The sequence below is a fragment of the Osmia bicornis genome, chromosome 1 (assembly GCF_907164935.1).
Source record: "Osmia bicornis bicornis chromosome 1, iOsmBic2.1, whole genome shotgun sequence".
In the NCBI taxonomy this organism is placed as follows: Eukaryota; Metazoa; Arthropoda; class Insecta; order Hymenoptera; family Megachilidae; genus Osmia; species Osmia bicornis.
Genome location: NC_060216.1, coordinates 16693248 through 16709371, shown reverse-complemented (window position 1 = coordinate 16709371; position 16124 = coordinate 16693248). Strand labels below are relative to the sequence as shown.

The following is a 16124-nucleotide window of genomic DNA, read 5'->3' as shown; positions in this document are numbered from 1 at the left end:
GGCAGGGTCCCAAAGGTGTCGAATCGATAGTATCGATTCCAGCCCGGACCGATCCGATAGCGTGGTAAACAAACGTGTCGTTTAATTCGCCAGATATTAGCATATAAATGTCAGTGGAAAAGTTTTCAGCCCCAGAAACAAGTTTTATCTTTCGAAGGCAAGCCGGAGACGTGACTTCCACTCCACTTTCGGTGTTCCGATTTCCAACAACGATGAAAATTTCCTTCGCGGACCAACTTTCATTCAATTTCCCTCTCGCGAGCAAACGATAACCGAGAATCGGATCAAACGTCTGCGCGAAACCAAGGAAAAATTCATAGCCGAGCCAAAGAGATTCTTTTTTCTTTTTTCTTTTTTCTTCTTCCCATCTTTGTTTCGTTTTAACGATTCCGTTTCCCCTCTGCAACCAGGTGACACTGGTCCGCAGAAAATTCTCATTTGAATTGCAGAGGACGCAGTTGCGCGTACACACGCGCCGTCGGCTGATTGATTCATCAAAGCCGCGTCGAGTAATTACGTCACCGGCAGGTGTGCCAGCTACGAAAAGATTTCCCCCACCCAATTATACTTGCATTGCATGTGTGTTCTTCAGGGTGCAACGGCACCACGTGAAACTTTGTCGTACAGCAAGTTCCTGAAGGAGGCCACATCTGCCCTCGCTGCTTATGAATTACGACACTTCTTGGGGAAGTTAAGGGCTGAGGGCAGGCCCGTTCCCTTATGGGCACCTTTCAAGTCAACTGCTCCTTGTCCAGCGTTCCCCGTATATCTACGATTGTATTATAGAAACATACATTGCTGATACATTGCTTTCGAATGGGCTGCGCCGTGAGGGAGGTTAAGGTCAATAATTCTAAGAAATTGCCTCGCACTCAAAGGGCTGAAAGTCATTATTCGTGCCGTTTACTCGAGTTTTTAACTCTCGTTATTCCCTGTAGGCGGAAAATTATTTAAACGTTCCTTGGCCCAACGTCGAGTTTCCAGTATGTTTACCGTCGAGATGCAGATACCCTTGCGCAAACATGCATCGCCGAGGGTCTTTGAGTCACACTGGAAGCCGGCATCCACCGGCTAGGTGTACCTTCTCTAACTTCATTATACATACCACCCTAAATAGGGATCTTCGCTGTCTTCGCTTGTAATAGGATATAAATTCCGGTCGTTTTTCAAAAATTCAAAGATTTTCAACCTCAAAGGTAGACTTTTCCTAATTTTTTTTTTCCATCGTTAGAAGGGGTAGGGGGTTGTAACTGCGCGCTTGTTTGCGTGCACCCTTCCGACAACTTTTGCCCTCTCGTCGGTATGCTAACGCATTCCTACCTTCGTTCCACGAGGCGGGGGAGATCTTGAAATCGAACAAGCCTAAGGGTTTGCTTCGTCATTGTGCACACCATATCGTATACATAATACATGCTTTTGACGAGACACGCGTTTTCACGGCCACCTTCCTTCCTTTCATTTTCTTTTGCCACCAACGAGAGTATTAATTTTCGCCTCGTCCTCGTGTACCAGCTTCCGCTTACGCTACTGCAATCTGCCCGAGATGATTAAACAATATCAACGTATAATAAACTGTACGATTTGATAATTTTATAATTTTAATCTACATATGACATATTTATTATCCGTCTTATTGTTAGAATTATTAATAATCTGAAAAAGAAATGAATAAACATATGAATCATCTTACATGATGAATGGCTCGGCTTGTATTCTCGATATTGCGACGAAGAAAAGATTCCACGGAACTGTCGTGTCCGATAGAAAATTTTATTGGATGATGACGACGACGCTTATCGCGCCTGTTATTGACAGTGTTATGAAGAGAGTCATTGTAGCTTCGTATCTTTCTAAGAGGAATTCTTTATCGGTATCGTAATATGTACGTCCACTTTCATCGAAAGTGATGCTGGACCTATCTAACATGATTGATATTCAACTTCTTCATAATACATAAGTACATATGACTGATATTTAAATGATACGTCATTTTGGCAAAAAATCCGTGAAGATCAAATTTTATCTTCATTTTCAACATTTCTCCCCGTCACTATAATTCCAAAATCAATTCTAAATAAAATATCAGGCTACATCAGCTAATTCTGGTAAGTCAAAATGACCCTTCATTTGTCCAACCTCTGTGTCAGTTGCAAAACAATGTATGTACATACTCGTATATACAATTTCTTTGCCTCTTGATAACTGCATATCTGTGTCACTGGCTTTTGTTCCAAAAAGCGTTAGATATCCACGTGTACTTTTTCCTAGAAAGAATCTCTGTAACGTCCATTACGGTCTATGTTGGTTTATCTAGTGTGATATATTTTCATCAAGCAAACTTCATCCATTGTTGAAACGGGAACTAGGACATACGTATGGATATATGTAGCTTGCTTCTAATTTGCTGTATCATCGCTTTTGGCTGCTTTTTAATTTCCGCACCGGTCTGATTATCTTGACTTCTTTTTGCTCGATAATTCCCCGTTTCTTAAAAGCGCCTAACTCCAGAGTAAAGTGTTACATTACGATGGCTGAGAGGATTAAAATTTGTTATTTTCGTGAACGTTTCACGAGAACGGGGCTTATGCAGAGTCCATGGAATGTCATGGATCGAGCAGTGCTCGTAAAATCGTCGAGTATATCGATCGAGTCGTTGGAAAAATATACATGCATCCGTTGCGGTAACTGCAGTCGACGCCTGTACATTGAATGTCTGTCTATTATTAATATGCAGTCGTACGGACGATTAAACGCGGGCCCCGGTTCGACCAGCCAATAATTATTTGCGGCATAGTTGCGTTCGAAAACCGCGTTCATCGTTATCTGCGATGGCAAAATTATTCTATCGGGTCATCTTTGATGATTTGTCAAAAATTGTTCCAGCATCATGGATATTAATTCTTTTAATTAAAAGCGTCTCCATAGGAGTGGTTTCATAAACTATGACATCGCTTGATTTAGCTGAAACTCTTTCATCCTCTTTTTCCCGTGCTACAAAGTTCGCCTTCGATATCATCCACCCCTCGAACGAAGTAGAAGACGCAAAAAATTTCTTTAAACGCCCGCTCATTGGTTATGCGCCAATGAGCACTCAAAGAACGACCAGGCAATTCACCAGACTCGTTTCTCCGCACCCCTTCCAGCCCCTCCGCCCTCTCTGTCTGCCAACTAAGAAGAATCTCTCGCGAGTTTGACGACGCGACGGGGTTCGTCTTATCGTCTCTGCACTCCAGACACCCACGCCCTTTATCACGGTGCCCCGCGCGAAGGGATGCTGCCAATATCCTTCTTTTATCCTTCTTTTATCCATTAGGGCAATGGGCAGACGAATGTGGTGTTTTGTAAAGGTATTTTTAAAAAGGAATACATATATTCAATTTAGGGAGAAGTTAATATTTTTATTTAAAAATAGACTTTGACCTTGAGAATTCGATAATAAAAGTCTTATAAAATTTCAAAGTCCAATATGGTGGGACGTACTTAAGTACCTATCAATGTCCCAACTTGCGAGCAAAACGAATGATTTGTGAGGGTGGCTTAAGCTTCGTTACCGGTCGCGCGGCGAGGCAAATGGAGGCGAGGCTGCTTTAAAAGGAGCTGTAAAAGGGAGACGGTGACAGAAGGGTGCCGAGAGGGTAAGAAGGAGAAGCGAAAGGTGAAATAGAGGGGATGGAAGAGGTTACAGTCCCGTCTCATCTACTTGATTGCATCGGCCGGATTACAGCCAGGCTTTAACGCATCCCCCTTGGGACGTCTAGCGTGAAAACAAAAAGAGAAGCGGTCGAGGAGGACTAACCTCCCCCTCCCCGCCCCTCCCCTCCCGTCACCAAGGTAGATTGCTGCTGCTGCTGCTTCTTCTTCTTCTTCTTCTTCTTCTTCTTCTTGTTCTTTAGGCTTCGGTTAGGTACTGTGAAATTCCCTGAACATAATTTCCATTTCCACCTCTGCCACCATTGTCTGTCTATCTTTGCAAGAACAAGATGAACGTCCTAGAAAGGAAGTACTTACTTCAGGCTGAGTTCTATTTACAGAAATGGAGTAGACCTTAAAATCCCAGTGGATTTTTCATTTTTCTTTGAAATATTTCATCATACCCAATATTTAATCATAGCCAATTAATTTATAAAAATTCTGTAGAGGTCCGGTTAGATTCTTCACCTTGAAGTAGTAACTCATCCCTTGCTCCTCGTCTTGATGGTTTTTGTTCTTCCTCCTCTTCTTCTTCCATGGTGTCGTTGTCCCCTTTGAATCCCCGAGGCTAAACTAACCGAACCGCAAGCGAAAACCTGAGGTTGATAATGTAATACGTACCTGATGAAAAAGTAGCCTTCCGGTTTATCGGTGCGAATAAAGAGAAAGGAGGAGGGTAATTTTCGAAGGTAAAGCTACCCTGAAGAGACATGTAGGTCGACACAGGTTCATTTTCGAATTGTTTCCTTTCAGCGTAAATCTGTCCTCTGTTTACGATCAAGAGGAAAGATTAAAACATTGTGCGCGTGCCAAGTGGGACGACACGCGGAGAACAATGTCGTACACGCGAGCAACAGTTCTCCTTTGGATTTCGATGATAACGCCGGCAAATCGATCCTCGTAAACGGAAATGCAATTCGCTCCTTCCTCCTGTCATCCGATTACCTTCGGTTCGCAGACTGTTACCTCATTAGCTTAACAACATCTCTTCACGGTTCGGTATAATAATTTTCTTTGGAGACAACATACACGTGGTTTTCGTGCTTTCCAAAGAGCCGAACTAGTCTTTGGAATTTATTACACGAGTAAAGTGATACATTCTTCATGAATGTCATTCTGCAAGCGGGGCCAAACGTCGGAGGATGCACCATCGGTCGTTGCAACTTTAGCAACAGCTGCGTCTGCTAACAGCTTGTTTCCTGAACCGACTTCCTAAAGACTAGCGCCAAGTAAGTAAGTAGTTGGTAATGACACTCGTGGAAACGTCCTCAAGAGTCGCGCTGAAGAAATCTGGGTCTTATTGGACCATGAACCCGGAATATCACCCGATGTTGATTGTCACTCGCATAGAAACTTGGACAGATTGAACAAGGAGTCCTATTTTCCAATTGGGTTTTAGAAATGCCCCCTCCTTCGTGATTGGTCGAGATAGTTTGCAGTCTCCAGGTCCCATTATGCGGCCAACAAGGCGTATAATCATTTTTCAGCTGGGTTTCCGTTCCGCGATAAAAATACTGAAGGTTCGATCTCGCAGGTTCAGCGACAGCTGTGGCCCTTCGTTTCGGACCAGCTGGCGCGAAGGCTCGCGTGTAGCCACGTGCTCTGTCCAGCTCCTTATGCACGTTTATGGCAGATGGTGACCTGAAACGACTCTCCGTGTCTTCGCCGAGGTGGAACGCGTTATGCACCACGTACGGTAGCCGGCTGCATTTTGCATTCCTCGCTCATTTTCGCTGAAAATTCCATAGCAAGACGAATCCAAAGTGGATTCACTTTCGTTGAGAGGTTCAATTTGTTAGGTGCACTGCGTGTAAACGTCGTTGCTATTTCAAGGGAGATAATCGTCGGTCCCGTTTTTCACACAAGCTACGTTTAAATATTTATATTGATCTTAACCTATTTCCCGGCCACGATCTTGCTGCAGAGCGTATTCCCCGCGTTCGTCTGAGCGTAACCTATTTTCATTGAAAAGGACCGTTGCATTTTAAATTCCCCCACGGATCCATCAGCTTTTATAACTCGAGTAGAAAATTGTACTTGGTACACAGGGCAAACAGACTCATGTTTCTCGTATCGATGGACGTGTTTTCTAAAGATTCGTTTAAAACGATCGTGGATTCTTTGCTCGTTGAAATATCCTGCCTCTTGACTTCCTTTCGATGGAATAATGTGTGTTATAAAAAGATCATTTCGTTTATTCGATAATAAAAAAATGGATTGTGGAAAATGGAAATATATGTATATTTTCTTTCTTAATACTTTGATGATAACTTTTACAGATATTTAATAATTATAATTATTAGGATACCATTTTTGAATTGTTATATTGATAGTTTGACAGTTTGATAATTTTTATAATTAAAAGAACAAATTACTTGCGAAACACTGTATCCCATCGCTATCTAATAACTGATAGTGGTGAATTAGAGTCGCTCGTAAGTATTTTCGAAATTTTTAACTAGTGCTCAAAACTGACTAGTAGAGATTGACAAGTGTAATCATTGAAAAATGATTGCCTTTAAGTAATTTTCAAATTTTCAAATTTTCGTCACCGTGTATTGAGCTTTATTCTAATCCCTAACCTAACTTCAGTTTTTCCATCGATCAATGGTTCATTCAAGTATGAATAGGATAGTGGTGCGTGTTCGCAAGAAAGCAGACAAGAGTTCTCGTTCAGGAAGCAACGATTCTAGGGTAGAGGATTTAGCTGGTCCGACGAAAGATCTTATCGACTAATTGGAGCACCACGCGAGCGGCAATAGACGGTTCCCCGACCCTTCTATTCTCTGTCGAGTGCGGTGTCTCTTCAACTTTAATACAACACACCATCGTCCTCTTCTCGACAGCTACACTAACTTTCAAAAGTGTTTGATTCTTCAGCTAAGTCTTATATGTATGTATGTATGTACCTTGATGCCCTTATTCCATGCCTTATGCCATCACTCTTGCAATTTTGAATAAACATCAACCATTCGTGTTAAGTCCCAAAGCTGAAAGCCTAAGTATAGCGTACGTCGCCCGTACGTCGCCGACACTTCGGACGGTCTCTTGATACCGATAGGGAAATACCTATATGTAATAAAGTTGCCATTAAAAGTCTTAATTTTGAGTCTAAGTCCTTATTTCCCTATTTCATAGTCTGAAATCCCAAAGCCCCCAGTCTAAATCCCCGCACGTGACCGACTCTCCGGACGCAGACCCTTGGTATCCGTACACTTCCAGGGCGCTGTATACATGTACCTACTTTTGAACCTTAGTGTATCTAATTAAGTTCCCTTCCTCTGTCTGGAAATACCGGTCTGCCCGGTAAGGAAAAGATATTTGGCTGAGTCAAATCGGTGGCGCTTGCATGCGGGAACTTGTCGTTACTTTATCGTAACCACCAGGAGGTTCTTCTTCCTTTTTTTTTTTCTGGTGTCCCATAGAGGATACCGACGGCTTCCTACGAGATCCTATCGATTAATTAGAGGGTCGAGCAAAGTGTCGGTTGGCTTTAGCGAAAAGGAAACGATACCGTGTACAGTTTAATGGCTGTTCTCTCTCTGTTTTCCTCCTTCGTTCCTCAGTGTTCAGGATGAGTTCAGTGATTACCACGCTGCTTTTGATCAAATTTGCAAGCTTTTTATTTTGAATATGATGATAAGACCATCAACCCCTCGTTCTTTCTTAAAATGCCACGAGATTTATCGATTACTTAATAACCCATAAAATGGGATGGGAAAAATCAGTACAAGGGTGCCTCACTGTTCTTCGGTTAATTATTATAAAATTTTTCTGGAATTAAAGTAGAGATGTTAAAATAGAGATTGAAATCAGTCCATGGTACAGGTATTAGTGCTTTGGCATGGGTCTCGTTTAGTGTAAGTAAACAAACGGTAGGATTATCTCAGGGACTCTGGGAATTTGCGTGGCTGTTTCTAATTCTATAGGCTTCTTAGATTGGAAAGCAGTCAACCATTGCTGCCTCGAATGCACGCATGGCTACCTTAACTATTTGCCCACGTCCTGCATCGTTATATAAACCCAGGAACAAAGGATACACGTCAAAGTTTGGGCAAATACATATTTCGGAACGTTTCTAAACTGGCTGCCTCTGATTGTCACGGGGTCCTTTTTGCTACCAAACATTGTTCCTTACTTTGCCTTTGCCGAGATACTAAACGTTAATAGAAAAAAGAAAAAAAAGAAAGAGTACTTCCATGTTTCAGCAGAAGCAGTGCTGTGTAAAAGGAATACAGGTCAGTCCACTCAATCCTCGGCTAACTAGATTGTTCTCAGCCGAGAAATTATTCACAGTCCCGACGTTCCTGATTTCTTTACCCAGATTCTCTCGGCCTTTGTGATTCTGGAGGCACGCGAAAAGTCAGACTTAACGTTTCGAAAAACACACACACACACACACACTTGCTGCGCCATTGTATCAACGACAAAGGATAACGAATATCAGATAGGGATTCCTGGAGATCCTAAGAAAATCTGCCCGACCGCTTGGCTGGCACAGCATCGTCGAATAACTGGCGTGCGTCAGTTTCGAGTGACAAAAGAGGCATTGTAGTCGTACGTGAGATTTCTGCGAGCCTGCTGTCACCCAAATCGCTATACCCGGTGTCCTAAATCCTTATGACTAGATTTAGAAGCGGTGCTGATTGATATGGGGACATCATTCTTCACGATCTCTTATTATGACGTCAGGTCCCATTACACGCTGCCTTCATATAAATGATGTACATATTGCCTTTAATAATTAAGAAAAATTGTAATAATTCAAATGGTACACCCTGTGTAAGACCTGTATACGTACTCCCTTGGATCGTTAATGCTTATCGCATCGGGCCACGACACCCAGGAAGCTCGCACCTTCTCTCCTTCCCGAAATTCTGAAACCTGTTCTACCTGCCACTGTCTCTGACCCCTTTCCCGAGGACGAATAAAGGTGCCTTCACGATGAATAAGCAGACCCTGGAAGTGTTTTTCAACTGATTTCAGGATGGTCGCAGGATGATTTCGTATAACGAAAATGATTCTTAACGAATCTTCGAGGCAAGCGAACAATTTGGATTTTACCTTCTCAGTTTCTGGTCGCTTGTAGTTTTGAGTGTTTTGCGATTCTCACGCGTTAGTTTTGGGTCACGGTCCAATTAGTTGAGCGAATTTCAAAGCTACGCTCGTACGATTGCGCGTACAATTTTATTTTTTTATATTTTTTTTTCACTGCAACTGGAACTCCTCGTACCCACCATTTTTAACTCTTTTCCCAGAGTTAATCCTTTTAATTGCTCTGCTTGCAACTTGCTATTCAACGTACTGTATCGCGCGTCATTAAGAGATGTTTAACGAATTCAGATTATTATTTTACTGTTTTCGGCATTGCGAATCACCTTCGTTTCTAATTGTCCTCGTTAATTTTATAACACCCTGGCTTTTTTCATGTCGTCTTTGAAAGGTTTGAAAAGAGCTCTGCAGAAATCGTGTTGCAGAAATAATTAATTTGACCCCGATGAAAGTTTAATAGGTGTGCCGAGGTTTTTCAGGAGATGTATAATAATCAGGTTTGAATGTGAGGGATAAGTAACTTCATAATTTGAAAATATCCATTTTCCAAATTACCACCCCAAATCAATACTCGCAGCATGCAACCCGTTGCCCGTGATCTTTCCAGCGCGGCAGCGTGCACTTGGTTTGCCCACCGCTCTTTTGTCCCACCGCCTGATCCTGTCGCATGTCGTGTCGCCAAGCGGTTGACGCACTTCGAAACAAGCTCTCGGTATCTCAGCCAGCACTTTCGAGTTAGCGTTCGATTATGTTCCCGGAGGAGCAATCCACGAAATAGCTCTCGGTCGGAGTAGCTTGAACGCCGGTTACCGGGCTCGTTTGCTCGCATTTAAATCGAGCAAAGCAGCGTCCCGCTGAAGTTTCATCCCTGGTCATCGTTACACCGCTAGCAACGGTGCATCCATCCGGTGAAATTGAATTAACACTTCGGGGACCTCTTGAAAATCACCGTCCGTATACACGCGATCCTTCCAATTATTTCAGGGATCATTTAATGCCAACTTGATTCTCAACTCTTCAGACTTAATTTTAATAGATCCATAGAGATGTTTCAGGGATTAAAAATTCAAAGGTGCCTGTATCCGTTTCAAAGTCTCGGCAATTATTCACAATAGCATTATCCTGTCAGAAACTTTAATATCCTCTAATATTGAAACTCAGCTTGAAATTACTCTTGAAGAGGCCTCCGTCTTGTATACTATACATACTTATTTGAAACGATGAATACGGATCAGTCTTAATACTCGAATGATCCAGTTATTCAATCGGAACGTTTACTGCCGCCTGATCGACACCTGCTCTTAGTTTCTGTTTTGCTGACTGTAAGCGTATTAAGCTTATGACACTTGGAAGCTACTTTGCCTTGGATTACGCTGATCCCCTTGGAAAGCCTTTAACTTTTATCTAGGACATCAAAACTCGAATGGGTGGCTCGGTGATCAACATTTTTTTTTTCTTTCTTTTTTCTTTTTTTCTTTTTCGGGGGGGAATAATCAAATTCTGTGGAGGATGCACGTAATTTTGCTACAGAAAGTGATCCTTCTGGGAGAAGTAGCAGACACTGGGAAACGTAAAAACGTTTCCGGCATACTTCATCCGGAATACTTATGATCCCGCGGGAACGACTCGATAACTTTATCGTTCGTTCGGATCAAGAGCTCGTACATTTGGTATGTTTCAACGGTAACGGAAGAATCATCGAAGCGATGATTTTCTTTGCGTTATTTCGAATCGTTTTTTAAATCAGAACTCTGCCAAATTCTTTTCGAATTTTCAAGCTTGAATGATGAATTTTAAAACCGTGTTCCCAAGATGAAAAAATTGCACAGTTTTCTCGCAAACTCCCCGAATATCGTCATAAAATATAGACCTTTTCTTATAAATTGGCTGATAGGATTATTTTTCACGGAGTTAGGTCGCTTTGAAGAGTGTCGATACTGTGGCCAGCACGGGGGTCGTTTGGGATAGGCGTGCAAAGGGCCGGGTGTCGGAAGACTCGGGTTTGTTCGTACGGTTTGTCGCGTATTCATGGCGTCTGTCATCGGTAGGTATGTACTCGGTGAAATTCCAAGGAGCGACGAGTTGGCGGAAAGTTTTATTTACTTTAAAAAACGCGGCGCCAAGGATCCTTGAGCCAGCGCGAGGAGCAAATAAAGTTCTGGCGAGATAGCGAAGTAGAGTCGGTTCGCGAGAAAGGGAAATGGTGAAAAAAAAAAAATCGGGAACCAGTTGAAAAAGTCTAATTATCCTGGCGATTCCACCACCTATCCAAACCATTGCTGCCCCCATGGTTTTCTGAAAAACGAAGAATAATTTTGCTGGACATAGCGAACCGCTAATTTAAAAATTAGGACCTCGTTACGTTAGATACCCATATTGTCTTCTTCCCTAAGGATGACCATCACGCTGGTCAGTGTGGATATTAAGATAGTAACCTCCGTAACATGTATATAATATAATATATGTAATACGGTGGTCGAATATGTCGAATATTTGGTACATACCTGTACGCACCGAAGCAACGATATTAACGTGCAGCAAGCATCGATATGGGCGGTGGGTAATATTCGAGGATGCCGAAAGCACGTTCGAGCGATCGATCTCTTGGCCTGGCCCTGCCGCTTAGGCGAATCTTACACCAACACAGTAGTAACTCGTGCCGGTTGCATTCGAGGTTGAACGTCGCCAGGAAGAGAGGCACAACTTCCCTTTGGAAGAGGATAAGGGGTTCAGGAGTGATTGAGAGAAAGAGAGAGTGAAGGAGGGTGCAAAAGGGAGGGTGGCTCTCTCAGTAGGTATCTCAAGTTACGATTGCCCTGGGGGCGTGCACAGAAGTGCAAAGCAATCGTTTCCCAGCTCGACCCCACGGCTATAGGTTCTTCTAGAAATGGTTACGTATCGAAATACATACGCTCGCTACTTTCTTCCAGCTCTCGTTACATCAGACCTATCTATTCCCATGGAATTCCATGAAACTGGAACTATCATGATTTTTCCAAACCATTATCGACCGAGATGTGTTTCTTCCTACATGTATGAGTTTTCACCACCTTGAGAATTTTGGAGAATTTTTTCTCGAGAAACTATCAAATAAATTCGTATCTTAAGCTATACGAAAATATTTTTGGGTTTTTTGTACTCGACAAAGTGGCAGAGATACAGCTGCCTCAAAATGGCTACCTTTATGGAATGTGGATTAAAATACCTATAATAGATTTTTTGCGAGCTTGATGGTTTTTTTCCAGAAGAAAATAGTTAAAGGTGGATTTGATGTTGTGGCAATTACATGGGAAGAAAATTGAAACAGCCAACGTGTTTCTCGGAGGTTCGAGAAGGTTTATCCGCTTGTTTTCTTGCGGGAATTTATGGGAAAGTGCAAAACAGTTGTTCTCGGTGGATTTATGGCTGTAGATTTGTTGCGGGGAAAGTCTGTCGGTGATATATTGAACATCGAAAAGGGTACTGTCATAAATAAAAAAAAAAAAGTGTGAATTTTTTTATGCTGGTGAACCATCAGGAAAGAAATATCTTTTTTTTTTAAGTTAAATTCCTAAATTCAAAAATAGTGGAACAAATATCGAATCTCCATCACTGCTCGTATCAATATTTCTTTTTATAATTTTCACATTGTTCAAGATGAAGTTAGGTGATCTTAAAGGATATACATACATACATACATACATACAAGAAGGGCGTGAATTCTGTTGAGTAACTCACGTCTGCGCGGTGGCAAAGTGGTTACGGAACGAACTAGTCAGACAGCAGGTCGAATTCTGCGGCAAACAGGGAGTTCCATTGAATTTAATCTTATTACGATTACCTTAGTTTCCTCGTAACAGGCACAAGCTTGAAAACAAAGTAATTGTCTGGTCGATATGAGGCTTCGTGATATCGGTTCTCCTCTAAATGTATCGGAACACGAGCGAAGGTTATCTTGTAGTTTCCAGACTTAAATTGCAATTTCTCCATCTTCGTTATTTAAGAGATCGTCTGTTGCTTACGATAGAAGCTTACGATTGAACGCGTACCCGAGAATATCAGTAAATAAAATAGCTCGCGATATTGTCTGATCGGATATTTTAACGCAAATAACCGAGGGCGCGATATTGAGTGATCGACAGTGAACATGTTAACCGAAGATCCAGGTGTGAGATTGTAATCCTGAAACATCAGATTATCCTAGAAACCTTAGACCGTTCAGAGAAAGAGATTCTCGTTACATTCCACCCCTTGCTCAAATTACAACGTGAAAACGTACGACTTAGGAATCCATTGAACTTGAATGTCTTCTCTTGATGCTGCCTTTTGATTTGTTGACTTTCGGTAATTTCTGAACTAGGGTTTGTAGTAGGGAGGGAAAAAAGGCGTTATACGTCTCGGGATCGTCTGCTAGACTCGTCAGTGGGGCTCGACGACAGACGATCCCTGCCCAAGACGAATATAACCCCGTTTTTCGTAACTCCTCTATCCGAATCACATGCCGGGGTACCGCCAGCGAGAACAGACTCAATCCCGCTGCCACCTGGCGGTCGCCGATCCGAGCTAAGGACGTCCTAATGCGCCCTAAGGGCTGCTTTCTGAGGACTTAGGCCGAGTATTTATTGTGCAAGCAATGAGGGTAGCCCGATGTAAGCTGAATCGAATCTTCTTAAAATTCCCATCGATCAATTAAATCATCATTTCCCAAATGGGTCATCAGATGACCGATCATTGGAAACGATCATTTCAAGGTGGATTCCTGATGACCCTAATAGTTGAAGACTTTGGAGAAAATCCATCGGATTTTCTAGAGAAGCTAGAGAATGGTCTGTAGAAAAAAATGCCGAGATCTCGGTCGACCGTCATGGTCCTATATACATACCGAATACTTGGAATAGAATTCCGACAACATTCTTGACGTCCATGACGGAGCCATCGAATTAACGGTGTGTGTACGAAGCGGCTTGCCATCCATTGGGATCGCTTTCTCTGCACCAGTTTGCTCTTACATAGCTGCGGTGGTGTCAGTTTTGCAGCTTTCTTCGACAACTATTCCGAACTCTCCGGCTTTCCTCGATTACATCGACTTCCAGCTGATTTTCTTTGCTGACGAATTCCAACGTGCACCGTCGGAATCTTCCTGCACAATGAGCTAGGATTTTGCCTGCTAAGGGTGACAATGCCGATACGTTGTATTGTTGCGGATGGTGAGAGATGGTACATGGTAATATCTCAATAACGTGCGGGTAACAGTAATTCGATCGTCGCCATTTACTATTCCTACCGTTTCAATGCTAGACTCCGAATTGTCTCCCCTTAACGCGTTGACTGGCTCACGCGAAATTGACGTCGTGTGAGCATACGGATTATGCTTATCCTTAACTAGCAAGTTAACGGAATTTCCATCAACTTGAAGAATCTTTTTCTTTTAAGGGGATTTTGTAATATTTAAGGAGATTGTATTAGATTATTTTTATCAGATAAAGAATTTAACAGGATTTCATGTCGGAAAGGAATTTCAAAATGACGCTAGTGACATATCAAATTAAAGCTTAAAGATGGTTGAAATGTGCTAAGTAAACGTTTCATCGATATTCCTAACGAAAATTGACTGGGAAATTCTTCAACTGGGAATTAATAAAAATGAACAATGTTGAGCTATAAATTGCTCGATCTAATGCCTACTTCGATGAAGAAACAGCCATTTCTGCACCAATCTTTCTTCGGAACGAAAGAAAATTGTCCATTTAATGCTCTGACAATGAGTTAAAAATCAACCCAAAAGAGTGGTTGTGTAAGTTTTGTAGTTGTACTTGCAAAAAAAAAAACAAACAAAAAAAAAAAACAAATTTTACCGCGATTACTTGAGAATACCATCGGAAAGAATAGGTCGAGCAAGAAGATACCGTTCCTTCAAAGATTGAAGATTACCGCTATAAGAAAGTTTAGCGAACGAATGCAGCAGTTTGGCCAACTGAATGCGAAATCACCAGGATGCATAAAACATCGCCGACAATTATTCTTATTACATGCTATCGTCTCCGACGATGATGCCGCTTTTTGCTCGTTCGCTACTTGATTCCCCGTGCTTCTTTTAATCCTCGAATAATTCCCTGAAGAAGGGAGAAAAAAAACTTGAAACCAGGAAACTTTGGTCTTTATCGTTGCTTATTTGTTGTTTGAAACGGGAGGCGAGACTTGAAAAGTCCAAGTTTCGTGGAACATCGGTAACGAACAAAGATCGCGTTTCAATGGTCCAGTCGAAGGGAAATTCTTCTTCTTTTTTTTCTTTTTTTTTCTGTAAAAGAAAAAAGAGGCCACGAAAGAAGCGATCGATAAGCCTGTCTTTTCCTCGCGAACGAGCAAAGGAGATCCTTTTGAATGAAAAGTTGCTCCGATGAATTAAATTAATTAAAAACATCCGGAAAGTTAGCCATCGCTAGTTTACACTAATTAAAAACAATTTTTAATGCATTTATTAAAATTTTAGAGTGACCCATACCTATTTTTCCTCATCCCTGTCCTACCTTCTCCATTTTGTCTCAAGTGTCACTCGATGCTGGTTCCTGAAAATCTCCCACAGCACTAGATCAACCTAACAAGCGTCTCTGTGGTTTTGTTTCAGATGAATCACCAGGGCTGTTGGTCGGATTCGCGGCTACCGGTGAGTTTTCATTGACGCCAGTAGCTATTTAGGCCTGAAGGAAAGTTTCGAAGGGTCGAGTTGGTTGACCCCGCGTGTCGCGACCCTCGTGTGTCGGATATCTTGAAAATCTCGTCAGGGCGTGGTGTGCAATCATCGTCTGCCATGACTTTCCTACCACTCGAATGCATCCACCAAGCCAAACTTCCCCTCCCTTCATTTTCTTTTCACCGTCACGTACAGCCAGTCCGATTAATGGCAAATGGCGGTAACAATAGCCAATGCTTCGTACTAGTCGTTCTGGTTGCACTTATCAAATATATATATAGGGTGTACGTATTTAATATGGAGAGCTTTTGATCTTTTAACTAGGATGTTTCATTATAGGACAAGGATTAATAAGTTCCTGCCCAAATGAGTAAATCTGAATGAGTAGAAATCCCGTACTGTCCCCGGCCCCTCCCCAGGGGGGCAGGGGGTATCGTTGAAGATTTCCTCCAGGCAAAAAAGAAAAAAGGTGTTTGACAGACGATTCCAGTATCGTACAATTTTTTCCCATAAAAGTAGTCATTTGTACTTATCCTCTTTTTTGCTCACATAGAGAGTGTTTGCATTATGTAGGTAATATGGAAAAATTTCAGAGTGAACTTTTGGTTATTAATAATTCTCAGAGCACCCAGTATACTGGTTTCGCGTTCTTAATACACGCGTACGTGTAGCAGTGGTCGGTTTATCGCCAGCTCCTCGCACCCTTGATATA

At 42.1% G+C, this 16124-nt stretch overlaps 1 protein-coding gene across 2 annotated transcripts in view; it reads left to right on the top strand.

The window, feature by feature from the left end:
• The window catches only part of LOC114871879 (leucine-rich repeat-containing protein 4C-like), a 114621-nt gene that overhangs the window by 18863 nt on the left and 79634 nt on the right, over nt 1–16124 (top strand). The window contains exon 2 of one of the 2 annotated variants that reach the window (XM_046285853.1): nt 15347–15385. The exons of the other annotated variant lie outside the window; for it this stretch is intronic. Within the exon in view, the coding sequence (XP_046141809.1) occupies nt 15347–15385 (39 nt within the window). The remainder of the gene's footprint in view (nt 1–15346; nt 15386–16124) is intronic. 2 annotated transcript variants of the gene reach the window in all.